Below are 27,982 nucleotides of genomic sequence, written 5' to 3'. Positions count from 1 at the left end.
GAACATTTGTGTGGCAACCGTTTACAATCTCCGATTTCTACCCGATTGCTTTTGAACATGCCATTATAACCTTTCACCCAACCGCGTAACTATGGAAACGTTGTGCAGTTTGGCGCGCGCTGCTAGCTCACCGAGGTAGTTGCTCATCGAAACCCAGAGAGGTTTAATAAACGCATTTTCTTACGACGTTTGAAAGCAAATGGTATGTTGAGTCTTGCGGTTTTGTACATCGTATTTTAAAGGTGTAGTATTTGCGTTTCACGCTGACGCTAGAGATGAGTGTATAAAGCAGTTAGCAGTTAGCAATCTAGTGAGTTTACTCACATAATAACATGTACACCACTACTGGTCTTAACGTTTGACTGGGTCGTGGGTCAAGAAATGTGTGACAAGTTGGTTTACTCACAAACTGTAACCAATGTTATTGTGCTGGCTTTTGGCTAAAAGTGTCATTCGTTTGTGGAACTGTTAAAAAACATCAGCTCAACATGCTCAACTGAGCATGTTGGGTGATGTTTTCGGTAGGAGAGTATTATCTGGAGTTGTTTGGGGCTTGAGCGAAAGCACCAATTCCCCTAAAACATTTGAGTAGTGTAACTTAATTGCACGAATACATTATAAGTACATTTCAGATATCATTGTGTCAGCTGTAGATCATAGTAAAATACACAAGAGGGAGCACTCTTGGCATTGAAATTTCTCCTATCAAATAATTAGGCCACTGAAAAAGATACACATGCATATTGTATCTATCTATCTATATCTGTCTCCTTGGCATTTTCTGCAATGTTGCTGAAAAAGCAGACACATCTGTTACTGACTGAGGATGTATTATTATGAATTGTGATGAATTTAACGACTGTATATTTTGAGCAAATACATTCAGTAATTTGCAGACACTTATACCCAAAGCAAATGTCAAATGAGACTGGGGCCTTTTGCCAAATAAGTAAAAAAAAAAAAGTAAAAACCGCTGCACAGACAGCCCTGTATGAATCAGAAAGGCAAGGTTTTTTTATAATTCATGAGTGGTGTTAGTGTATAAATGTTGCAACGGCAAAGTCACATTCTTCAACAAAGTGCATTCTAAATTTAACAGTAGAGCTAAAGACAAACCAGTTGGGTCAGTGTGTGAGATCACATGACCATCTTGTTCCCAGGAGGACCGCTATGCCTTCCTGGCTGAGTGGTATGATCCGAGTGCCACCCTCCTGCGTTGCTACCAGCTCCTCTACTACCCCAAGGACGGCTCTGTTGAGATGGTAGGCACCACGAGGCTGTGGACAGTTTTACCATTTAGTCTTTCATCAAACGCTTTTTTTTATCTGAAGTGGCTTGCAGTTAATTTCATGTACAGATAATTCAGGAGCAGGTAGAGTGGATGAGAGCCATCATGCTCATCTTGCCTACAGGTCAGGCTGTAGTGTGGACATTGAGGACCCTGAACCTTACATCCGGGAGGCAAAGACCAAACAGAAGAGATTATTTTCTAGGTTGAAATCAAATCTCTATACTGTCTAACTAACGACCCATACCGGCTCCTTAATGACCAGTCTGTGTAGTGTCTAACACCTTCCTGCAACTTAATGACATGTATCTGAATGCACTGGAAGTGGTTTTAGATGGACGCTTAATGACTAAGTAGTAATAGATCCCTCTAGTGGAATGACAAACGCCTTACAACACATATTGGTCTAAACTGTGTTTGTCGGCCGCTTGTTCCCCAACCAGGAAAAATGGGTTATTATTGTTTTGTCTGCGTCAGTGCGTGTATTCAATATATTTGTGTGTGTGTGTGTGTGTGTGTAATTGTATGGGTGGGTGTAATTCTCTGTGTTTGTCTGTAACTGTTTGTGGGTGGAACTTTGTGTTTGTGTGTGTGTAACTGTGTGTGTGTGTGTAGTTTGACGTGAAGAACCAGCGTGTTTTCCTGCGGAGGACGCGGTACGAAGGTCTCCACCAGCAGGACCTGTTTGTGGGCAGCCTGGTCAACGTGTTCTCGCGGCAGCTCAAGCTTGTGGAGTACGGAGACCAGTACACGGCAAACAAACTGGGCAGCAAGAAGGAGAGGTATGCTGCCGTTGGCCTCCACGCAAAGCCACTCTAATCCCCATCCGCTACATTCCCTTTGGACTCAACTCCTAATCTCCTCTCCCTTCCGGCATGGCCTTAGTGATGGGCAGCCGTGTTATTATTGCTAAAAATGAAAACACATTTCCGTTTGGTGTAACATAACAACAATAAGTAAAAGAAACATGACATTCAGGCCCACTATTGAGGACAGGCTTTGGGCTATGTAGCTAGGTCACTCGTTGGCCGTTGGTAAATCAATAATCGCAACTCAAGTAGTGATTGTTTTGAAGGAAAATGTCATTGATTCGACATTCGTCATTGATCAATAGCGCAGCCAGGTGATTTATTATATTGTTGTTCTGTTTCTGTGTGTTGTGTCGGTGAGTCAGTCACTAACTCCCTCCTCTTCTCCCCGATCCCGGTAGAACCCTGGCCATGGTGAAGCCGGACGCCCTGTCCAGACTGGGAGACATCCTGGAAACGATTCACGCAGCCAACTTGATCGTGATCAAGGCTAAAATGACCACGCTAACATTGTACGGTCAAACTGAAAGTGAAGCGCCTCTTCTGTTACCTTGTATTATCTAGTATATGTCTTACTCATTTAGTAAGATTCGCTTCAGTTTCCAATGAAAGACACTTAAGTCAAAGCAGGTTTTTGACTCCAGTACTTGTACAGCTTGTATCTATTAGCTATTGTTATCATTCAGCAATAACTGGAAAGAGTCATTAGGTAATGCTTAATGTTATCTCTGCCATTATTGATGATTTTGATTTTCGGAGGAAAGGGATGAGTGTGGGTGTAAAAGCTGGGGTCAATGACGTCTCTCTAACCCTCTACCCTGTCGCTACAGGAGCCAGGCATCAGACTTCTACATGGAGCACCAGTCCAAGCCCTTCTTCAGGTTAGTCTCTCCATGCTTCACCAGCTACCCAGACCTCTAGCTCAGAGATCTGGGTTAATTTCGTCTATGACAATGTCTTCATTCTCTCATTTATCATACACACCAGCATCATGTGACCCCTGAACAACACTGTGGGAGGAATGAATGAATGTGAGTCAGAACTCCTCCTAACCAGTGTGACTGATTCACTAGGCCTGGGCTGGATACTGCTTAGGGTGTTTGATTCTCACCCGAAAGGTCCTGGGTTTGAACCCTGGTTACCACAGTCTACCTGAAGGCGTCCTTGTGCAATGAAAAGTCTCTTAAGATATTTCAAAGTCAAAGTCAGCTTTATTGTCATTTCCAAAATATATTCCAGACAGAGGAATCGAAATTGCGTTAATCTCTGACCCCCGGTGCAATAAGGAGAAAAGGAGAAAATTAGGTCAGCTCTTATGTCACTTACTAAGAAGGTAGAAGTGATTAACTACAAATTCAATCAATAATAGTGTTTTTTTGTGTGTATCTGTGTGCTGTGCGTATGCGTGTGCGTGTACAGTAACCTGGTGCAGTTCATGTCGTCGGGGCCGGTGGTTGCCATGGAGCTGATGGGGGATGAGGCCATCGGGGCGTGGCGCAGACTGCTGGGCCCCACCGACTCTGCGACGGCGCGGCAGGAGGCGCAGGACAGCGTGCGGGCGCGCTTCGGGACGGACGGCACCCAGAACGCCGGACACGGCTCCGACTCCGTCGCTTCGGCCGCAAGGGTAACGTCCCTACTAACCACACCCCCAGTAAACCTCATCTCATGACAGACAGGCGGGACTTTTAGTAACGCTGTTCAGCAGAGAGAGAGGGGCGGGACTTTTAGATACATTGTTTAGCACAGTGTTTTTCAACCGCTGTGCCGTGAGAGATGGACAGGCGTGCCGTGGAAAATGATGCAAATTCAATTCATTGGTTAAAAAAAATATATATTGGTCTACTCCGTGTACGCCAGTCTGAGCCGAGTGTGTGTGGTCGCGCTGTTGGTGGTATGCAACGTAAATACTCCCATATGCCTGTTGGTGGCGGTAGGCAGCGCAATTAATTGACAGATATGCAAACAATAAATTACAGATTAAGTGATTGATGTAGACGCTAGTAACGCAACGCGAACATGGATAAATATTTGAAAAGAGAAGAACCCACTCCTGATCAAAGTGGCACCATAACCAATCCAGTCGATGAGCCCACAACAAGTGGGGTTCAAAAGAAATTAAAAACGGTGAGCTCAAGGCTGTACAGTGACACGTATCTGCCATTTGGTTTTTCCTTTACTGGGGATCCTGTTGCACCGTGTCCGTTGTGTGTAGTATGTGGGGAGAAGCTATCAAACAGTGCCATGGTCCCTAGCAAGCTTAAGCGACACCTGCAAACCAAACACCCATCCCTCCAAAATAAGCCTTTGGACTATTTTGTTTGTTTGCGTGACAGCACTGGGAAACAGGCAACTTTGATGAGGAAAGCCACAAAGGTGTCCGAGAAAGCCCTCCATGCTAGCTATTTAGTAGCTGAACTTGTGGCTAAATCAAAAAAGCCACACACTGTGGGGGAAACATTAAAGATACCAGCCTGCAAAGCCACTGTCAATGCCATTCTAGGCCCAGATGCAGAGAAAGAAGTGGCTAAAGTCCCCCCCTCAGATATCACCATAGCGAGATAAATTGATGATATGTCTGCGGACATGGAGAGTGTGGTTTTGGAGAAGATACGTTGTAGTGAGAAATATGCTTTGCAGCTGGATGAATCCACAGATATCAGTGGCCATGCGCAACTAATGGCCAACGTGCGCTTTGTGGATGGAGAGACTATCCGCGAGAATTTCCTTTTTTGCAAAGCAATGCCCGATAAAACCACAGGAGAGGAAATCTTTCGGTTCACATCAGAGTACCTTCAACAAGGAGGACTTCAGTGTTTGAGTTGTGTAAGTGTGTGCACTGACGGACTTGCAGCCATGGTCGGGCGCATCAAAGGCTTCGTGAGCAGAGCCCGAGAGAAGAACCCTAATGTTGTAGTCACGCATTTACATCGCGAGGCACTTGTTGCCAAAACTTTGCCAAGGGAGCTGGCCAGTGTGTTGAATAACGATGTGAGCATGGTGAACTACATTAAAACTAGACCCCTGAAAATCCAACTGTTTGCAATTTTGTGTGAGGAGATGGGAGTGGAGCATAAGGCCTTATTGCTCCATACGGAGGTCCGGTGGTTGTCCCGGGGAAAAGTTCTGGCCCGCGTATACGAATTGAGGGAGGAATTAAAAATATTTTTGACTGAAGAGAAGAGGTTCGATGATGCAAAGCTCCTTGCAAGTGATGAATGGTGTGCGCAGCTTGCATGCATGGCAGATACGTTTGCATATCTGAATGAACTCAATGCGCGAATGCAAGGTCGAGATGAAAACCTTCTTTCAAGCACGGACAAAATAAACAGATTCCATTCAAGGATCTCCCTCTGGCGACAGCATTTGGAAAGGGGTGACACTCTCGAAATGTTCCCCCTCGCCCAAAAATGCCAAGAACAGGTCAACACTTCAGCCTTGTGCAAATTGATGAAAAAACACTTGAAGAGAAAATATCATTTGATTTTCCCTCAGCCAACACCAACTCATTTGACTGTGTCAGGGACCCATATAGGTCTGTGGTTGATAAAGACACGAATTTGACTTTGCAGGAGTAAGAACAACTAATGAACTGAAAGAAGATCGCACATTAAAACTGCTCCATGCAGACCTACAGCTGGATAGTTTTTGGTTGACTGCTGCCAAAGAATACCCAATCGTGGCAAACAAGGCTATCTCAACATTGCGCCCTTTCTCCACAGCATACCTCTGCGAGCTTGGCTTTTCAAGTCTAACTGCAATAAAGACTAAAAACAGAGAACGTCTGCGATCAATTGATGAGGAACTACGCATGTGCTTCTCATCAATTTCTGCCAGGATACCACGTTTGTGTGCATCTAAACAGGCCCAGATTTCATAGTGAGTGAGTTTTAAGTCTTACTTGACAACAAATGTAAAGGCTACTGTATTTTATTTTATTTTTTAAAATAAATTTTGCGTTTGATAACATGTTGGTTGATTTTTTCCTTGTCTGAAGTGTGCCGTGGCACAAAAAAGGTTGAGAAACACTGGTTTAGCAGAGAGCGAAAGAGGGGCGGGACTTTTAGTTCGATGGTTGAGAGGAGAGAGAGAGGAGCGGGACTGTTAGTTACATTGTTTATGAGAGAGAGAGAGAGATGGGAGGGACTTTTAGTTAGATGGTTGAGAGGAGAGAGAGAGGAGAGGGACTGTTAGTTACATTGTTTATGAGAGAGAGAGAGATGGGAGGGACTTTTAGTTAGATGGTTGAGAGGAGAGAGAGAGGAGCGGGACTGTTAGTTACATTGTTTATGAGAGAGAGAGAGAGATGGGAGGGACTTTTAGTTAGATGGTTGAGAGGAGAGAGAGAGGAGAGGGACTGTTAGTTACATTGTTTATGAGAGAGAGAGAGATGGGAGGGACTTTTAGTTAGATGGTTGAGAGGAGAGAGAGAGGAGCGGGACTGTTAGTTAGATTGTTTATGAGAGAGAGAGATGGGAGGGACTTTTAGTTAGATGGTTGAGAGGAGAGAGAGAGGAGCGGGACTGTTAGTTACATTGTTTATGAGAGAGAGAGATGGGAGGGACTTTTAGTTAGATGGTTGAGAGGAGAGAGAGAGGAGCGGGACTGTTAGTTACATTGTTTATGAGAGAGAGAGATGGGAGGGACTTTTAGTTAGATGGTTGAGAGGAGAGAGAGAGGAGCGGGACTGTTAGTTACATTGTTTATGAGAGAGAGAGATGGGAGGGACTTTTAGTTAGATGGTTGAGAGGAGAGAGAGAGGAGCGGGACTGTTAGTTAGATTGTTTATGAGAGAGAGAGATGGGAGGGACTTTTAGTTAGATGGTTGAGAGGAGAGAGAGAGGAGCGGGACTGTTAGTTACATTGTTTATGAGAGAGAGAGATGGGAGGGACTTTTAGTTACACTGTTTAGCAGAGAGAAAGGGGGCGGGACTTTTAGTAACATGGGTTGAGAGGAGAGAGAGGGGGCGGGACCTATAGTTAGCATGGGTTTCAACCCATGTAACTATAAGTTACATAACTACATAACTTCTCTCCAACTTTAAAGGAAAAATGCAGAGGAGAGGGTGGGACTTTCAGTTCACTTTAAAAGACAAGGTGGATTTCTGGGAGAGATTTCCATCACAAGTTTGGGATATTGCTTTGTAAAATAGTTTCGTATAAATTCCAAATGTGTTCCCCTTGTCGGTGACTGTGTACACAGCTAATAAGAGAGACTGGAAAATGTGTTGCGGTTGACCGGGGTGACTCTGACCCTATTTTGTCTGTTGATCACTTTTGGGTGACAATGGGTATGTTTTGGTTTATGTTTGATTCTCTCAGGAAGTGGAATTCTTCTTCCCCTCCACGGCTGGTCACGGCCCCTCCAACACGGCCAAATACACGGAGTGCACGTGTTGCATCATTAAGCCACATGCACTCTCTCAAGGTACACCCCCTACCTGCTACATCACCTGAGAACCCCCACTGCAGATCGTTTGCCTCCCAGCCAATATGTTCTTGGTTCAAACCCCAATTTCCACAGCCTCACCTGTAGGTATCCTTGAGCAAGTGGCCTGACCCCACCCTGCTCCTTAATGACCTAAGATAGCCTTTAATCCTAGAAAAAATCCTAAACAAAACAAGAACACTTGAAGCTTGATCCCAACTAGCCCTGTATGTTTAACCATTTTAGGGGTTATAGGCTTTTCTTGGTTATTATTTTTTTTTGCATCTTGTCAGAATTAGGTTTAAAGTCACAGCAACTTTGGAGTCATCAGACTACATCCCTGCTGTGGTCTAGGGGACCGGCCCTAACATGATCGTGTGTTTTGATTGGCCCTCAGGCACTGCTCTTCCCCGTAGGTCTGGGAAGCATCTGATCTCTGCTCTGTTTACACTTTCTTCCCTGCGGTGGTCTCTCTCTCTCTCTCTCTCTCTCTCTCTCTCTCCCCCCTCCATTATTTATATATATTTTCTGCACGTCCTTCCCTGTTCTTCTTCTCTGGTATCAGAACAACGGCTTCCAAGGTAAACTCCAGCTCGGAGGGGAAGCTACAATAACATTTAGTTTTGAAGAGAGTCGGGCCTGTGGTGCACTGAGGGGTAACACAGGAGCTCTGCATATCTGTTAGCTAGCGCCTCACACTAGCAGTATGGTGGCACATTAGAACCCCAGACAACTGTTAGCTAGCGCCTCACACTAGCAGTATGGTGGCACATTAGAACCCCAGACAACTGTTAGCTAGCGCCTCACACTAGCAGTATGGTGGCACATTAGAACCCCAGACAACTGTTAGCTAGCGCCTCACACTAGCAGTATGGTGGCACTTTAGAACCCCAGACAACTGTTAGCTAGCGCCTCACACTAGCAGTATGGTGGCACATTAGAACCCCAGACATCTGTTAGCTAGCACCTCACACTAGCAGTATGGTGGCACATTAGAACCCCAGACATCTGTTAGCTAGCACCTCATGCTGTATGGCCATGCACATAACCCCAGATTACCACTAAGGTTGTGCCTGATACTAAATTTATCTTCAACACAGTACTCCAGAACCCTAGGTAGATAGCTTTACATTACCTAGGGTCGTGCATCCCATCTACTGTAGTAGGGGCATGTACGTATTACATTTACCCTGGGCAAGGTAAGTTAGATTTACCCTGGGTACGGTGCGTCGGATTTACCCCGGGTAGGGTGCGTTAGTTTTACCCTTGGTAGGGTGCTTTAGATTTACCCTTGGTAGGGTGCGTTAGATTTACCCCGGGTAGGGTGCGTTCGATTTACCCCAGGTAGGGTGCGTTCGATTTACCCAGGGTAGAGTAGGTCTAATGTTTACCCCGGCTGGGGACGCATTTAATTTCCCCTATGTAACGCACGTTTGATTTCCCCACTGGGAAAGGTGTGTTTAATCGGCGCCGTGTGTAGTGGTGGAGGGTGTCTGAGTAAAACGAGTTGCGGTCATGACTGGAATATAGAGGAGAGTCTGAGTCTGTTGCCTGGCACCCGGATCTCCTAGCAACAGCCCCGGTGATGAGTTTTCTTCTGCTATCATTTGTAGTTGGGCCCTGTGGCGTGCGGCGGCGGCGGCGAGATGTGTCCAGGGGAGTGCGTCTGCCTGCCGGGCGGCCAGTCACCGCGGCCGCTCTATACATACAGAGTTTCATATCTGAGCCGTGGAGGATTCTATGGGAGGACGGCCAGCCTCCATTTTGTGTTATCAGAATGGGATTAGTGCTACATAGCGGAGGGGGGGGCTGTTCCATGTTCTCTTCAACGCTTTAACCTTGACTCATCTCACAGCCAGATTCATCTCTCTCTCTCTCTCTCTCTCTCTCTCTCTCTCTCTCTCTCTCTCTCTCTCTCTCTCTCTCTCTCTCTCTCTCTCTCTCTCTCTCTCTCTCTCTCTCTCTCTCTCTCTCTCTCTCTCTCTCTGTCTTTCTCTCTCTTTTTCTCTCTCTCTCTCTCTCTGTCTTTCTCTCTCTCTCTCTCTCTCTCTCTCTCTCTCTCTCTCTCTCTCTCTCTGTTGCTCGGACTCTCTATCTTCTGCCTCTCGGACTCTCTCTCTCTCCGCTCTGCTCTCATGCTTTCTCTCCGGCTCTCTCTCCCGCTCTCTCTCCCTCTCCCCCCTCTGTCTCTGTCTCTCCCCCAACTTCTCTCCTCTCTCACAATTCCCCCCCCCCCCCTTTTAAAGCATAGACCTCTGTAAGCTTATCTCATTGTCATGTGTGGTGTGGGGTGAGAATCCCTCTGCAGACATTAGCCTGTAGCAGACAGCCCTTTTCATCCAAGTTTTACTTTTAGAATTGCATATTTTAACATGCAAGAGTGGAAAAATGTATCAGCCATGCAATTGTTTATTCAACCCTGAATTTTTTTATTGTTAAATCTACCAGCCATTGGGTGGTGGCTGGTGTTCCTTTTGGCAGAAGGTTTGATCCTAACTAATTAGCCATTATAATAGCACATTAATATGGGGTTCCTCATGTGTTTGGCTGTGGTGATGGAATGTGTCTTTGAATCCTGGTTTGTTGTTCTGCTACCACAGGTCTTGCAGGGAAGGTCCTGAACTCCATAAGTAAGGCCGGGTTCGAGATCTCAGCCCTTCAGATGGTAAGATCTCCAGTTGAAAGAAGCCTGTTTATCTACCCAGACAAGTCTTCTTATTGCCCTCCTCGCCCTCCCTGGAAGGAGCGCTCCCTGTTCTTGGCTCCTTCTCCGGGTTTCTTCCCTCTGGGTTTAAGGGGGAGCTTTTCCTAGTAATTAGAATCATCGGTTCTTAAGATCTGGAGCAGGACCCAAAATGGGTCACAATCTAGTTGGGAATGTGCTGGACACACAACATACAGTTGTCAGGCCACTCAGAAAAGGATTGTGATTAACAGCATCACCAATTTGTGTGTGTGCACTTAGGTCCAGCATGGACACATTGTCCCCAAACACAGCAGGTTAACCCTGCTTTCCTTGGTTCAGGGTTGGGGAGTGGTGTCATATCATGTGGAGCCTGGGAAGCCCTTCTGGACTGTCACTGTGATTAAGGACTAGACAAACAAAATGGACATGACCTGACCTCACTCACGGTGAACAGTCAAATGTAAAATGAGTGCAAACCGCTGGTCAGCTCAGGGGCTGTGAGAGATCTGCTCTCTCCAGTCAGTCTCACGGATCGAAGTGCCCATCGGCGAGGCACTGGGTGACCTTTTCACTAATCTGTCATCTGTTGGGAGGGGAGGGGCGGGGCCTGATGGATCCATTGTCTGATTCAAGTCACATGTCATGCTCAGTGACAGCCCCCGGGTGGAGAGAAATCGATTAATGTCACTCTCCACACACGCACGCATGCACGCACACACATACTCACACACACATGTAACAGAGTTACTACGCTTATATACATACACACTCTTTCTCTCGCTCAGACACACACACACACAGCATGCTTTATGTAAGTTATATAGTTACTACGCCGATATACAAACAAACTCTCTCCTTTCCCCTCTATCTTGGCCACTTACTCACACAAACACACACTGAATAGTTTATATTTGTTATATATTACTAAGCTGATTTTTGTAAACACTCTCTAGTTTACGTGCTCATTCACACTCACAAACACACACAGCGTGCTTTCTATTTGTTATATAGTTACTAGCTGATATGTACACTCTCTGGCTCACTCACACACTTTATTAATGTTGTACAGTATTGTTGCTATGTTGATATACACATACATATAAACACTTTCTCCCACGAACTCACTTACACACACACACAGCCCACTGTTTATGTGTTAGCTAAGTATGCTGATATACGCACAGACACATTCACACTCACTCAGTCACTCTCTCACTCACTCACTTACTCAATCAGACACACCCAAGCATCGCAACCATGGTGCGTTCCATCTGTAGTAATGAAACTGCCTGTCATAAATCCACTCATGCATTAGTGTACATATATTAACTATGTATACCAACGCCTTTATTTAACATATGTTAAAATAAATTCTCCCCTCTTGCTCCACAGTTCACGATGGACCGGGCCAATGCAGAAGAGTTCTATGAAGTTTACAAAGGGGTTGTCACAGAGTACCCTGTGAGTCTCAATAACCTGTCCAAAAACACTCTTTGAGATTATGTAATGTAATGACATTTTAACTATCTAACATGGTGTCTGAGCTGTAGTTAACATGTAGTTTCCTCCTATCAGAACATGGTGTCTGAGCTGTAGTTAACATGTAGTTTGCTCCTATAAGAACATGGTGTCTGAGCTGTAGTTAACATGTAGTTTGCTCCTATAAGAACATGGTGTCTGAGCTGTAGTTAACATGTAGTTTGCTCCTATCTGAACATGGTGTCTGAGCTGTAGTTAACATGTAGTTTGCTCCTATCAGAACATGGTGTCTGAGCTGTAGTTAACATGTAGTTTGCTCCTATCAGAACATGGTGTCTGAGCTGTAGTTAACATGTAGTTTGCTCCTATCAGAACATGGTGTCTGAGCTGTAGTTAACATGTAGTTTGCTCCTATCAGAACATGGTGTCTGAGCTGTGCTCTGGACCCTGCCTGGCCCTTGAGGTAAGGGGCTCCGACACACCAAAGAGCTTCCGGGACTTCTGTGGGCCGGCCGACCCGGTGAGTCCAGACTTCTACATCCCCCTCCCACCCCCAGCTAAACACTAGTAAAGACTATATACCATAGACAATACTAGACACTATACACCATACTAGACCCTATACGCCATATTATATACATGTTTGCAACCTGTTGTATGTGTACCACTTGTAGTACACACGGGTACTGCGGTACGTGGGATTTTATTCTCGAAATAGACCAATCTACTATATTTTCAGTAAACATAGTATTATGGCTTGTTATAATTTCAAAATGAGTGTCCCTTTGTGCATTCCATCAAAGGTTTTCCATTGTAATTTTTCCATTGAGGTTTTGTGTTCATTTGTGTTTGCTAAATAAACACTCTGGGAAGCATATGCAGCATTGCTGACTTTTTCTTTCCACTGATTCCCAGCGGCCATGACTTTCTTGTGGTAATAATTGGGTATAATAGGGGGCTGGCACTCTTAGCTGAGCCATTGCATGTGTATTCATGAACTACTTTTTACTTTTTGCGTATGGCTTGGTCCGAAAAGGTCTTGATGACTATTTAGTGGTAAACCTAAGGTCAAAGGCTGGGAAGCCATGCTAAATACTAGACACTATACTATATACATTATACTATACACTATACCATACACTAAACACCATACTACTCACTATACACCATACTATACATTATAAACTCTTCTATACACTATACACTAACACTTTACACCATACTGTACACTAAACACCATACTATACATAATACACTCTATACACTCACACTATAAACCATACTATATACTATACATACTATACACTAAACACCTACACCATACTATACATTATACACTCTCATATACACTATACACCATACTATACACTAGCACTTTACACCATACTATACATTATAAACTCTTCTATTCACTATACACCATACTATACATTATAAACTCTATACACCATACTATACACTATACACTACACTATACACAGTACTATATATGATACACCATACTATACACTACACAATACACAGTACTATATATGATACACCATACTATACATGATGCCCTCTATTCACTTTACACAATACTGTACACTATACACTAACGCTATACACCATAATATACCCAAACTCTATAGTATAAACGACACTCTACTTTACAATACACTATACAGCGTACATCATACTATACTATACACCATACTTTACTGTACAATATACACTATACTATACTCTGTAAACTATTATATGACCCAACATTCCTGCTACTCTAGTCTTTTTATTGAACTACAACTATTAGTTTCTTGGTTTATAACAGTTATGATGATGAATGATCGCACTTAACTGTCCCTGGTGCCATTCAAAGGTCAGTCTGTGTAGATTACATCACATCCATGACTTTAAGGACACCTGCACTGTTAGTGGCTTCTGGCTTTCACCTCTAAATGAGTTAGATTTGATTTAAGGTTTGAATGTGAAATCTGGCAATGTGACTTTATGTAATTTCTAGTGGCATTGGAATAAAATAGTGTGTGTGCGTGTTTGTATGTGTGTGTGTGTGTGTGCGTTTGTATGTGTGTGTGTGCGTGCACGTGTTTGTGTGTGTGTGTGTGTGTGTGTGTGCGTGCGTGCGTGTGTGCTGCAGGGCTGTGTTGGTGCGTCATGTCAAGGCCCTGTTCCCAATGCCCGTTGGTTACCGTGGTTACTTTAACACTAGATCCGTCCTATTTTCTGAGTTTTAATCTCAATGAAAAGCTCACTTTAGATTCTTTGCAAGTAGAGCATGACAGTGTTGCTACACTAAACACCCCTTCTTCAATAGCTAGAAAAGGCTTGTTCAGTGGTATTCATGTGATGTATGATGTTATATATGGTCTGATACAAGTTGTATGTGATTTGATATGTGGCATGATAAGTTATGATGGACATAGGATAGGAGGTAGATGAATCAAGGTGTGAGATATGACCTGTGATGGGATTTCTGAATATACATTGTATTATATGATTGTGTGGTGCATTGTGAAAGGATATATGATATGATGTGTGGGGGTGCGTGTGACAGGAAGTAGGAAATTATCTGCTGGGCTACGGTTGGCCAGGTCACATGACTTCATAAGGGGCCCTCACTGCATGCAGCCGGCCGTCATTACGTCTGGTCAATGAGCAAATGCATATCGATATATCGCATATTCATAACCTGCATTGTAATGTTATCTTTCATCTTCTTCAACTGTTATTATTAGCAGTGCGCCAAAGGCTAGGGTGAAATAACAATCACAGCTTCACTGAGACAACATTCTTATTTAAATAGTTGAAATAACTATCTATATCTAATAATATACACAGGTCTATGTTCTTAGAAACTATTTGAAGCACTTTGTAAAACAAGTTTTTGAAGGTGCTATATAGATCAAGGTATTTATTAGTTCCATTGAATGCCGCAGTTGGGTTGGTAAATCTTCCTGTTTAAACTATTAACTTCTCCTCTATCTGTTGGTTGGTCGGCCATTAAGTCGTCTGTGGTCATCGCGCCGGCGAGGTTGGCTGTTTGGCGTCTGCTCCAAGGTTACCTACCCACCACGGGCTTGGCTGGGCTTGGACGTTACCACGGTAGCCGGTGAAGTCACGCGACTAACGCACACTATGATCTCCAGGGAGCCTGGCAGCACCGGTGCTCCCTCCCCCCCAGCACCCCCTAGAGGTCCCTGGGGAACTGCAGCCGGCTGAGAGAATCAAAGCACCTGCCGCCAGTAGAGGTTGGAGATAAGAAGTTCAGAAGCACTCTGACATCGTCATCTTGGCGCGGCTGATGGGAGATTAGAGAGCTAGGAGGATACTTTAATGACCCGCTACCGACAACAGCAAACACACACCCGCGCTATCATTCTTTTGAAAAGAATCCTCTGTTCTTTTTCCAAAGTCTTAATTTGTCACAACGCATAAGACCTCAGGGATAAAAGAGACTGCTGCACTTCCCCATCGGTCCTGATGTTCCCCATATTTGGTTATTCAATCTAAAATAAGGGGGAGTATAGTTTGAGATAAGAATTTTAGGTGTTTGGATCAGATCTCTTGAACCGTTTTACAATCAAAAACAGACACTGAAAAACAACTTTGTAGCTTTGACTTTGGTCTCCATTGAGCTGTTCTGCTCTCTCTGAACTAGTCTTTTAAACTGCTGTCTCTCGGAACTACAGTCTTTTGAACTTCTCTCTCTCTCTCTGTCTCTCTCTCTCAGAACTACAGTCTTTTAAACTGCTCTCTCTCAGAAATAATCTTTGAAACTGCTCTCTCTCAGAACTAGTCTTTTAAACTGCTCTCTCTCAGAACTAATCTCTTAAACTGCTTTCCACCAAAACGACAGTCTTTTAAACTGCTTTCTACCGTATTTAAACTGCTCTCTCTCAGTGCTGGCCTTTTTGCTAACCGGTGTCAGTCAACGAAACCATTTATTAGTGTGGCTGCAAAACATACATCGTTGGTATGTATGTACCATGATCCGGTTAATGAGCGAGTGAGCAGATTGCTGATGGTAGAGAATGGACCTCACCACCAGCTACATGCGGTCCATTGTTCGCCACAGTAGAGTAGATTGCAAACATAACGCCGCGCCCCATCCTCCCCAGTCCCATTCAAGTCAACCGCTCTGCACTCAATTCATGACTCAAACCATGTAGAGAGGGAAAAGAATCGAATGTCCTGTGTGTCACGTTTATGTTATTGATCAAACGTATATTATTGGCCAGGTGAATAGTATCACTTATGTTAATTATATTGAGTAAGATAAAATTATTAATTCTTATCAACCTAATACTTTCCATTTGCTCGAGCGTCCTGGACCTGTTCTGGTTTCAGCTCCCAGTTCCTCCACTCTAACCAGCGACTTACCCCCTTGTTTTTACCATTCCTGAGAGTCCATACCAGATCTGCAGGACTTATGTCCTTATTCTGAGCCCCTTTGCGTAACTAAACTGCCTTTTAAGCTATTCTTTCTGCTGTTCCCCTTCCTCACGTGCCCCTGGAAGGCCGCGACCAGAGATATTGTGTCGGCGTCTGTTGAGGAAGAGGTTTATAGCCCTTTTACACACCGCTTCCGGCCTTTTGTCTTTTGGTTTATAAATCTCTGGAGGCTATTACTTTACCATGGAAACAATTGAGAAACAAAATGGAGTCGAGGCAGTTGCTAAGTGCAGCAGCCTGGTAGGCAGGGGCAGCGGTCCTGTGAGGATGTTTCCCAGGGCCTGATATGATGGAGCAGCAGCCTCGACATGAGTTACAGCCAAGAGTGGGATGGTGTGGTGACACCAGTGGTGTTTTTGCCAAACCCATTATTCACCTTCTCCTGTTTCCAACGGCAGTGCAGGCTGTGGGGAGGGGGAGACATTACACACATGTCATTCATAACCCCCTTCCATGATGTTTCACAGGGTCGTAAGTCTAACGCCAGGCACCGGGTTAACATAAACCTGAGCAGAAGGGTCCCGTCGGGAGGATTGTCTCTCCCACCAGACAAAGGCTGAGCGTTAGAAGACAAAAGGGTGGTTGACCTTGGGAACCGAACGGCCGCACTCCCCTTTTAGAGTGTGCCTGTCATGTGGCCGAGGTCGATGTGAAATGAAGACGTGTCCTTGAGTGGAGGTCAGCGAGTAATGAAGACGCGCGCCACACCTCCACCAGCTCTGAATGGGCAGTAGTCTGAAGGGGGGGCGGGGGGCATGTCGACACAATTGAGGGGTGTGACATATTTGTTTTATTGGTTTATGAGGACTCCGAAGCCCTAATGGGAATATTGCCATTTTATTCTCATAAAAAAAAAGACATCTCTCTCTCCTTTGGCAACCTGACCTCTGAGAGGAATTGACAGGTGGTTAGCTTGGGCTAGCTAACTAGCCGTGGCATGGATTCGGCTTGGTTGTATTTGATGCTAGCGAGGGATCATGGTGTCCTTGTTGTCATTGCTGTCCAATAACATATTCCTGCAGTTCTTAAGGATATTATATTGGACGCAATCTACATGTAGAGATGGGTCTGAGATATCAGAACGACTTTAGTTGTTTTTGTTTAACCCAGCCTATTTCCTGTGTTGAAACAGGCTGGGTTCAACTTAATGGGGAAGTGCTTGGTACAGGATGAGGTTTTCTTTGCTCTCGCATGCAGTTCATTGCAATGGATTCAAAGGGCGTAACAAACCGCAAGAGTTGCATGTAATAGACTCAAATTCATCACTTAGACTAGACCCTAACCCATTTTCTGTAGTGTATTGTGTGCTGTGGTTATACTGTTCTGGCTGGTAGCACGGGGCCTGGCACTGGCACTGCCTGGGTTAAAGGTTTGATTGGATTAAACCATCTGCCCTATGGCAACATTTACTATTCATATATTCTGTCAGTGTGGTTTGCCTAATGGATGAGTTGACATTGTCCTGTATTCAGATCCTACCCGAAGGACCCATTCAAAGCGAGGCAGGCCCTCCTAACTAACCAACTGTCCCTGAACATGACAGGAGATCGCACGCCACTTACGACCGGAGACGCTGCGGGCGCTGTACGGCAAAGACAAGGTCCAGAACGCCGTGCACTGCACCGACCTCCCCGACGACGCACTTCTAGAGGTAGGCCGATCGTCACCCCCCCCTTCCCACTCGCATTCTCCCCGCCCTCACGCACACTACCGCGCTGTTTCACATGGCGTCACCCGACGCACACGCAACACGTGAGCGTTTCCTTTGAAGCGGTCGCCGGCGGTGGCGGCGGGGACGTGAGCTCAGTGCAGTGTTTCATGCGCTGTTGGGAAGCGGGTCCCATGACTTCCCCTGTGGGCCAGTGGAGGGGGCCCCCCCTTATAGATCACACTGGTTAGGACCAGAGAGAGAGGAGAGGGGGGGCTGGAATGTGAAGCGAGCCATTGTTTAGCCGAGTGAGCAGGCGTGATTCATTAGGCGCTATTGTTCAGGGTAGCTCCTGATCCGTGGAGCGGCTGTGGACAAACGTGTCCTTGTTAATCATTAAGCCTGAAACCAGGCGGAGGGAAGGGGGTGGGGGGCACATTCCCGCTTGGTAGTTCATAGTAGCCGTAAAGGTTGCCCCAAGTACCACACTTCCTTCCCGAACGACCACCAGAAACTACCGAGAGCACCTTGTGCCTCGTTCATACTCGTTCCACGGATGTTCCTGTCTCTCCCGTTTGGGATTGATTAAGTATGTCTTATCTTACGTAAATATTCATATCCAGCTATCAGTACACTACATTATTGCTACACCCTCCCTCCCCCATTTGTACTGTATCAATATTAATCACCAATATAAAGTGGTTCATTTCTATAATACATTTCCTCCTTCTTCTTCCAGGTGCAGTACTTCTTCAAGATTTTAGATGGTTAAAGCAAAAAAAAGTTTGTTAGAAAATCACTCCTGAATGTGTTTATTAAGACTTCAGCACAGGCTTATTTTTCTGTTTAATTATTTCAGTCTCACCAGATTAAATAAAGTGACAAGAGTAAATGGTGTTGTGTTGTTCCACGTGGACTCTAAGCACTGTTACACCAACTTGACGTCCTACTACATGGGCACTGTGTTGCTTCTTATGATCTTTTTCACCAGCCACTTTGGTATTGCATTCGTACGTTACACTTTTTCTTTTTGCCAAAAAAAAATTGTACAACTGCATAAATATACAATTCTTCAACCATGGAAATGGCTAAAACATTCGATAGAAAGTTACACAACATCATGTGATGTCTCCAGCAAAAAAAAAATTATAAATTCTAAAATCAAAAAACGTGAAAACAAATAAAAGATTTTTAAAAGCATTGAGTTGCCATGTTCGGACAGAAGTGATACTCATTCACACTGGACCCACTAAGTTTACACATTTTATTTTTTAAGAAGTGAGAAATCCCACGGTCAGTAAGTGAAAATCCATGCCAAGTTTTTGGCACCACCCGGGCACTGCCAGGCCAACATTGTATCTCTTGGGTTTGATAACTGCTCATTAGCAGACGGTAGACCCAAAATATTGGGGCGGATTTGTCTATTCTGAGCGTGGGATTTCCGGCTCCGCTTTGAAATTGGAATAAACAGAAGAATGAGAGAGAGTGAGAGTGAGAGATAGATAGAGAGAAAGAATTAGACCCTGTCCGCTGCCCGTGGCCTACCGTGAATAAAACACAGAGAGAGAGCAAGTACACACGTATACTTCAACAACATCATCTAGTAGGAAGAGATTCCAGGGAGTGCAGTCCTTTTTACTCACACATGGGGAGAGTACCATGCCAGTATTTCAGTTAGTACAAGTACATGACAACATCCACACGCTCACGCTAAGATTAGCACACCTGCACACAGAGAACGAACACAGGCGCACACAAACACACACACGCACACACCTTGGACCACTAAAGCTAAGCAAACGACGTGAGACAGGGAAGCATGGGAAGGCCAGTATAAGTGGCGTGACTACAGCACTGAACACTCCGAAAATATATATATATAGAGAGAGGGGGAGACCACATCGGGGAGACACTGGAGACGGACACACAGCTCGCTACATATCAGTAGTGGAATCGCAATTTACAGTAATAGGTGAACATGTCCCCCTGGCTCAAGGAATACTTCTCAATTTACATTAGAATAAATATTGTGTATTGCTAACTCCTCATGTAGTTCTAACCCCCTTCGACATACACAGAAAAAAGCTAGTGTAAAGCACACAGATTAACATTTTTTTTAAGGTCTTGTATAGCGTGAACGGTTCGTTTTCAAGACTAGTCGTGTTTTTTTTTTCTTTTGTTTATTGGAACTCTTATTTTATTTTTTCGACTTTTACTATTTTCTTCTTTTTTTTTTTTTTACTTTTAATTTCTAGAACTGCGTTTGAAGGGGCACGGCGGGAGACGGGGCAGGGGCACCTGCGGTCGGGGGTCATAAGGACATGGTTATCTTCACGTCAAAGCGTCCCTGGTAGCGGTCTTTCTCGCTCGTGTCAATGTTGGCGCCGTACACGCGGCACTCGATGCGCACGTCTTGCATCCTGGTGAGGTTGGTGAAGTGTATGGCCACCAGGGGCTGCAGGTACTGGGGGTGCACCAGCTTGCCGTAGTAGGGGTAGTACTGCAGCGGGAAGCCGCCGCCGAAGCCGTAGTACTTGATATCACCGACTAGGCCTTCATCCCCTTCTCTCTGCAAAAAGAAGAAACGCGCCAGAGATTTACCATGTGATGTCGGCTATTGTTGAAACGGTGGAATAAGATGCGGTGAAAGTTTTGACAAACTACAAAATACTATCTATGCTTGGGTGTACTGAAGCCTTTTGAGATCGTAAGTACCATACCTTGTTGGTGCAGTGCAGAGGGATCAGGTTGGGCTTCTGTCTGGCCTGAACAGCCATGGACAGGGTCGCGTTGTCTTGTACGGGCTAGAGGGGAGAGATTTGGTGGATTTGATCAGACTTGCTGGCCGAGCACCGTGGCTGTCTGCCATCAACATCACTTGCGACGTGAAACTGTTCATTGTCGTCTGTCTTGTCTTAACTTACAACAACATGAAATACCTAGTACAGTTGAATACACGTTTTAAATCAAATCAGGCGTACCTATAGCAGGCGTCCGAGTTTAAATCAGCAGTGATCGTGCCAGTACACTGTGTACCAACATCTGAAATGCTAGACTCTTTGACGTCGGTCTTTTAATAACACACAGTTTAACATGATCAATTACATTATAATGACCTCTCTAATCCCAGACGTCATTACTACGCTGAATCATTTTCTCGAACAAGCCGGGACAGTTGGCGCCGGGGGGGCCACCCGGGTATGTGGGGGGGGGGGGACTCACCCTAGGGATGTACTTGACGATCCTGTTCAGCTTGACGATGAGGCAGGGCTTGCCTTCCTTGAAGCCGAAGGTGGGGTCCGTGTCACCGGAGCACGCCCCCAGCAGGGAGCGGGAGAAGCGGCAGGCCTTGCGCATGCCCTTGTCTGTCTCCAGGTCCCCGCGCATTATTGGCTCGGATGGCTTGTCTGGTGAGGGAGCACAAGCGAGAACACCGTCAGTTATAACACACACACATACACATGGCGTGAATGTCTCCCTGGTTAGGACAACATGAGGACAGAGTGTAGCAGAGGTGGCCAGATTCCCACGGAAATTAACATTCAAAGTACCTAAAATAGTCCCAAAATTCCTAAAATAGGCTCTTTCACTCTTTCATAAGAAGTTGCTATCTTAAGTGAAACTGTTGCGATACAAATGCACACCGTCATGTTATAAACAGCAACCTGTATTCCCCTACCAAGGTGCAATTTAAAATTGGCTTGTAGTGCCGACTGCTATCGAGATGTAACAGATAACGATAATAATAGGTCTATGATTGTGGTTTACCACTATGGATACAGTAAGAACACTGTGTGAGAAAGGTAAGTAGGCTGTTATCTCTGCTATGTCCTACAACTTATGTACAGTCCATGGTGACTATGACAAAGATACCTGAATGTGATTGGTAAAACAGATCTATTCACTGGCTTAATGCAGTCGAGAGTTAGCGTTTATATCATATAAAATAATTGTATATAATATAATTTTATGCCTATAATTTAAAAATACATTTGGAATTGGTAGAATGCACTCTAGGGTAGTATGTTAAAATTGGCATTGGCAATGCATATGTGTATACAGTGTATAGGTGCATAGTAAATATAAATAATAGGCTAAATTGTAGCATTAAAATGTGGATTTTAACACTCAAATTGATAAGGAATGAAATTTGAATGGGATTGTAGAGGAAGATTGACAGCGCTAATATATATATATATGTATATATATATATATGTATGTATGTGTAAATAGACTTTACCTGCACAGTCTTCAAATTTTCCCTCGTCCACCTGCATCTCGGAGTTGTACTTGGTGAGGAAGCTTTCCATGGACTTGATGTACTTCTCGTACGTGCGCTCAATGTTCATGTTGAAGGCGATCTCAGACTTCTCAGAGCGCGGGGTGTGCGACAAACCTTGAGGATACACGGCACAGGAGTTACTCAAGGAACACGGCTGTAATCTTCAGGCTGCCTGTTCCAACATTGTATGTAATGCGCGGTGTCCTGGCGTTCATAATCGTTACGTAGTTCCCTCCCATGGCACTGAGCGTAAGTGCACAAATTTTTAAAATCCTATTTTCATTTCTTGTGGAAGTATTACTCAACGCATTATTGCAGCAACAGACATGTGACATTTGTGGAATAATTGCTGAACACTACGGGGGGGGGGAAGAGGGGGGGCAGGAGGTGTTGCTGCAGTAATTTTCCACAGACAGCGTTCTCAACGGGCCTCAGCCTTGAGGAGGCGGGGCATGGACAGACAATGTGGGAGAAGATCTTTCAGGAGCTTCCAAAACACGGAAATCCTCTCATTCAATGTCACAACTGGGACGAGGAGAAGGAAAAGGAATAAGAATGCTGCCGAGGAAAGATGAGGAGCGAGACAAGGACACTCGGTTCTGTTTTGATTTGACTTCTGTGTTTGTTAAAAGTTGAACAAACACCCCCCCTATCATTGTTGCCCCGGCACTCTCTCTCTCTCAATGGAAACTTTCAGCCATGGAACGAGAGACAGAGAGAGAGAGAGCGAGAGAGAGCCAGAAGGGGGGGTTGGGGGCGGTTCTCAAACCAACCGACAGAGCACGAGAGAGAGAAAAAAAGCTCTTTCCTTTATCTGCCCACCAATGGAAACTCAGCCTGGCTCCAAGCGCTCCACACCTACTTGTGTTGGTTGTGACTTCGTCGATTCAGAGTCAGTTGACAGGGAGAGGAAATGGCCGACAGGGGAAACGGCAGGCAGGCTCGTGGCCGTATGCACAGAGACTCTCTCTCTCCTTTACAATGCCTTGCTAAAAATACCCCCAGGGCCTCAGCATGGGCCAAGCAAACACACACGCCGCTACCGCTAGTCGTGAGCTTCGCAGGGGACGCAAGGCTGTTTACAAACACACACGCATGCACACGTAAACTGGCGCACAGATGTCTCATTATGTCTCGCCCCATAAATCTTTTGTGGGTGTGCGTGTGAGGATTTACACTTTTCGAAAGACAACAGGGAAAAAAACAAAATCCACAAAAATCTTCCATTGAGGGGAAAAAAAAGGGTTCCCAACCACCAAAACAAAAACGAAGTGAAACCGGTCTGACGTGACTCTGGCCCAGGCTAACACGTTAACGATGCGTTCACATGACAAATGGACGTTTGAGTTCTGCTGAACACAAAAGTGTGCGGTGTTTGTACAACAGGCTCAACAGACTGCTGAGGGGGAAGCCATTGACTGGCTGCGAGCAGTGAAGGACAAAATGGCCGAAACTAAGGTCAGACTCCTGCCAGCCAGCAGCAGCCAAATCACATCGCAGCTCTCTCTCTCACACACACACACAGCGGCAGCAACAGGATGCATAGCAACAACACCTCACGAATAAGCGTCATTCTGAATCAAAAGTGTGTTTAACATTCCTCACATCCCGAGCAATTATGTGAATAAAATACCCACACTAACGTTACTGAGCTTGATCTGTGCTGGCAGTACATTGTAGTTTAGACAGATAGATAACTTTTAGTGTTGTACAGAGAGGTACAGAGTAGTACATATTCGACAGGAGTTTAGACAAGGAGTTTAGGTTAGACCGTCAATAAGAGAATGTGTTTTGGAGTAGATGGTGTTATGACAGTACAGTAAAAAGTCTCTGATCATTTCAGCGTTGATGCGTATGAAGAGGTTTGGATCACTTAGTGTTAGGCAGTTCATATAGAGAGGTAAGCAGTGTCAGATAGTACGTATGAGGTGTGGATGACTTTGTGTAAGACTTCGGAAAAGAGGAGGTGTTGGAGTAGCTAGTGTTAGACAGTCAAGTAATAGGTGTTGGATCCATTTAGTGTTAGACGGTACATATGGCAACGTAACAATAAGTTTACAGTCAATATGAGCTCCAAAGGAGTTGGTGTACACAGTAGGGCTGACAAGGGTTAGACAGGAGGGATGATAAGGCTTAGACAGTAAGTCTGATAAGGGTAAAACAGTAAGTCAGTTAAGTGTTAGAAAGTAGGGATGATAAGTGTAAGTCGGTCCAGTGTTAGAAAGTAGGGATAAGTGTAAGACAGTAATTCTGTTAAGTGTTACGACAGTATGGATGATAAGTGTAAGTCAGTAAAGTGTTAGAAAGTAGGGATGATGAGTGTAAGCCGGTCTGGATGATAAGTGTTAGACAGTAGGTATTGGGTACCTGGGGGTGCGACTCGGTCCTGGTAGGTGGGCGTGTAATTGCTCAACGTGAGCAGCAGAGCCTGGATGGTCCCGATGAAGATGCCGGCCAGACATCCGTAGAATATTAGGTAGAAGAGTAAGATTTTAACTGTGGAGAAACCAGAGAAAAAAAAACGATGTTTCAGCAAAGGAAGGGTCAACATGCTTCTCGTGCGTGGGTTGTTACGTGATTCTTTTTTAAACATGCACCAGCCTGGGCCCAGCTAATCAAAGTTATCAATCCATCTTACAGTTGACAAGCATCACTCATTTGAAATTATCAACACTGTCCTTGAGAAGAGATAGGTCATTAAGCAAATGCCATTCAACCGCTAATGTCCTACTTAATTGGAAGCCCGTGGAAAGCAAATCAATAGATGACTGCTTCTGTGTCCTGTCGCAAACGGTAATTCACCGTACAGTGAACATTCAAGAGCCAGCCCTTGAATCACTATCTTAAGCATAAAGCAATCGCCATTTGAACCGCGTTAGCATCACTGGCTACAAGTCTTCAAGTCTATAACTGTGTAACGCCACCAGAGTTAGGGTTTAGAACCCTATGAGCCATTTTCCAAAGCACATACATAAATACATTTGAATATATTGTGCTACTCCCGGGAACTACTTTTGAATGTGTTTGATGCATTTAGAAAAGTTTCCTATTTAACCTCTATTTAATAGTGTGCTATTAAAGTGTTAGTCAATTGAACATACAATATTTGTTTAAAAAAATGGAAGCAAATTAACATGAGATATTGAGTAATCATATGTATGGTCGGATATTGCTAGTAATTGGTAATAATAATTTCACAGGTTAAATAAACTATGTTGGCCTACTAGGTATTAAGTGTGGTATTTGCTATCCAAACTATGCTATCTTTGATGTTTTGATTCTTGTGTAGCCAAATACAAGAAATGATGACCTTTCATTATCCTAGGGAAATTTGGGCTACATGCTTAGGCCTATATACTCGCAATACTTGTCACCAAGGTCACTGTACATCAAGTGACCTGGTCACAAGTCTTTACAGGAAATATGCCGTCCACGCCCATGACAAATACTCAGACCATTCTGCATTGCTCAAGATTTTGTGTCACTCACTAGAAACCATCTGCCTTAATGGCGAATTTAAACTCTTTTTTTCTCACTTTTTCTTTACGATGTTAAGGGTTTGTGTTAACTGCAAGGCCTGTGAGAGTTAATTTCACCACCCAACTAAATAAGTAACCAAGCACTGCATTGTCTTTATCAAAAAGACATCTTAATGGTAGATTGTATTTTACATGTTGTGTTCAGCATTGGCCTGCTTGAAGGGTAGGGGGGCGACAGAACTCATTAACATGTCAACAGATAGCCACACAATAGAGTTTCAGGTTTGTTGACTTTTGGAGAGAAAAAGGCAAAGGGTTGGCAATTGAAATACAAATAGGTAGGGAACAACCAGATACTCTGGTATAAGCATAAGTTCACCATGAATACAACGCAAAATGGTCGACATTAACTCCTATTAGACCTGTAAGGCCCAGAGTATAGCGCGACATCATTCTAACAAAGTTTGTACATTATTCATCACTACTTCGAACAAAGATCGTGGCTATCAACAGGCAATGATGTCCGAGTGGGGCAGTTGCAGTGTTGCAGGTCGGCAGCTTTAACATTTAAATTCAATCAATGGAAATGAAACTAGACCAAATGGCCTGTGTTGCTGGCACAACCCTATGGATCACTTTGAATAGAGAGCACCTCCCCCATCCACACCAATGATGGGTGCTTCTCAGCATCACCCACCTCTCTCTCTTTCTCTCTCTCCCTGTTTCTTTCCCTCCTGGCTTCTCTCCTCCTGTACATTTCTCCCTATATCATTCTGTCTCTCTGCCTCCCTTCTTCTCCCTCTCAATGTCTCTCTATTTCTTAATGTACCTCTGCCCTTTACCTTTAAGGTACGGCTACTTGTTGAATCCAAATAAGTTCATTCATTGAACCTAGATAGAATCTTAAGTAAATGCGAACTCATCCCTGTTGGTAATGTAGGGACGCAACAGCCATTTTCTCTCATCACGCCAAATCCCTTTGCGGAAAAACGACATACGGTTCGTGATCGGGGCCTTAATCGGCGGCGGATCTGCGTCATCCCTCAATAAAAAGAGGAGCAGATTTTGTTCTCCAACGCGTTAGGTCGACATTTTTTTTTTGAAAGCGACTACCTGTTGCGTTCAGATAAAATCGGCGATCGCACAACTTTTCTTAAATATGGCACGCTGTCGATGCACGAAGGCGGAAAAGGATTGGTTAGAGAATTCGGAAACCAAATCATATTGTCCGCGTTCGACCTTGTAAAGTTTTTTTTTTAACACGGAGGGAGAAAAAAAAACTTTGTGATGGAGGAGGCCCCTGGGGACATGTGAGTCGTGATCCACCATCCAGCCGCCATGCGAAGGCACCGAGACGGAAATCAGACCTCGGCGACAACGTGTCGTGAGGGGACGTTTCTGTTTAAAAAATACACTTAGTTGTGTACTCGTTGTAACCCCAAAACTCAACCTCTTTGGAGTGGGCCTGGACGCTGTTTGTGGCGAAATACAGCCAGACATCGATATTATTCACCAAGAATCAATCCCATTTCATATGTCCTCGGTCGGGGGAAAAGCTTTATTTGACAACATTTTTTAACCAGCCTTAGTCCGCACTCGGAGAATGAGTGACTCAACTTCAAATATTTGATTTAGGAGAAAACAAATCTTGATAGACCGACTGCCCTTCAAAATGACCTTTTTGAGAAAGGACGCCTTTTTTCGAAAGCTAATCGATAAATAGTCGTATGGTCTATAGGCCCAGTAGTCTAATCTTTTCCCCTGTCACACGTTGGTAACGTTAGGTCCAATGAATACTCGTTATTACTAATCTCACTTTGTTTCTTACACAGCCCCATAGCCTAATAGTAAAAATAAAAAAATAGTGCCAATTGACCATTAACACACCTTTTTATGTCATAGTGATCGGCCAGACGTGTGGGGCTACGGATTGATGGTACCTTATCGACAGTTATCTTTGATTTATTGGCCTAGCAACCACACACGTCCCATTGATAATTGGAGTCACGACACACTACATTTCAAAAACCAAAGTGGGATCTAACAGGTGCTGTTCCACGAACACGAATCAATGAAGCGCCTTTTCCTATTGCGTTTCACCGTTCCTCTGATGTCTTGTGTTAATATCGATGGTAATACCCACATACTCATCTGTATTACGGGTGATTTCGGGACATAAGTAGGCTACTTACACCAACTGCTTCCAGTCCGTCCAAGAAATTCCCTTTTCTCTGAATTCCACACAAACCTCTTCCATCCACCATCGGCTTCTTTATTGGCCGACATGTTACAATCCTCTTTGGATTCACTTTTCAATTAAATCGGATTGAGAAGAGTTCAGTTTTTCGCGCCGGCCACTGACACAGTCCGCGCACAGGAAAACGTAAAAGAACCGTGTCGTCCCCGACTCTACCTATTGTACCCCACACAA

General features: G+C 44.5%; 2 protein-coding genes across 3 annotated transcripts; one reads left to right on the top strand and one right to left on the bottom strand.

Moving 5' to 3' along the window:
• The first annotated feature begins 83 nt into the window (after positions 1-83).
• nme7 (NME/NM23 family member 7) lies at positions 84-18,670 on the top strand. 2 transcript variants are annotated; one of them, XM_079739567.1, is made up of 12 exons: positions 84-202; positions 1,161-1,262; positions 1,904-2,070; positions 2,499-2,609; positions 2,928-2,978; positions 3,517-3,724; positions 7,420-7,525; positions 10,126-10,190; positions 11,604-11,672; positions 12,109-12,210; positions 17,686-17,793; positions 18,530-18,670. In XM_079739567.1, exons 1-12 carry the CDS (start codon positions 200-202, stop codon positions 18,560-18,562), a joined length of 1,125 nt encoding a protein of 374 aa, XP_079595693.1. In that variant the 5' UTR covers positions 84-199; the 3' UTR covers positions 18,563-18,670. The 2 variants fall into 2 exon arrangements, with proteins under 2 accessions (XP_079595693.1, XP_079595694.1); XM_079739568.1 differs by lacking the exons at positions 10,126-10,190; positions 11,604-11,672; positions 12,109-12,210; positions 17,686-17,793; positions 18,530-18,670 and adding an exon at positions 9,139-9,382.
• Positions 18,620-27,982, bottom strand: atp1b1a (ATPase Na+/K+ transporting subunit beta 1a). The gene is made up of 6 exons (XM_079739569.1): positions 27,744-27,982; positions 24,440-24,568; positions 22,031-22,186; positions 21,013-21,197; positions 20,511-20,594; positions 18,620-20,359 (listed from the first exon to the last, which is right to left on the bottom strand). The coding sequence occupies exons 1-6, from the start codon at positions 27,835-27,837 to the stop codon at positions 20,102-20,104; spliced, it is 906 nt and encodes a 301-aa protein (XP_079595695.1). The 5' UTR covers positions 27,838-27,982; the 3' UTR covers positions 18,620-20,101.

This window comes from Pollachius pollachius (assembly GCF_949987615.1).
Source record: "Pollachius pollachius genome assembly, chromosome: 7".
NCBI classification, from domain to species: domain Eukaryota; kingdom Metazoa; phylum Chordata; class Actinopteri; order Gadiformes; family Gadidae; genus Pollachius; species Pollachius pollachius.
Note: the sequence above shows the minus strand (reverse complement) of the source record. Positions and strands in the feature narration are given on the sequence as shown.

Bases quoted from the DNA above. Each gene is read 5' to 3' on its own strand.
- nme7 (XM_079739567.1), top strand. The intron at 2,071-2,498 runs GTATGCTGCCGT...CGATCCCGGTAG, and splicing joins CTGGGCAGCAAGAAGGAGAG to AACCCTGGCCATGGTGAAGC. The intron at 11,673-12,108 runs GTGAGTCTCAAT...TGCTCCTATCAG, and splicing joins GGGTTGTCACAGAGTACCCT to AACATGGTGTCTGAGCTGTG.
- atp1b1a (XM_079739569.1), bottom strand. From the start codon at position 27,837: ATGTCGGCCAATAAAGAAGCCGATGGTGGATGGAAGAGGTTTGTGTGG. The intron at 22,187-24,439 runs GTACCCAATACC...TGTATCCTCAAG, and splicing joins GGACCGAGTCGCACCCCCAG to GTTTGTCGCACACCCCGCGC. The intron at 21,198-22,030 runs GTAAAGTCTATT...CTCCCTCACCAG, and splicing joins AAAATTTGAAGACTGTGCAG to ACAAGCCATCCGAGCCAATA.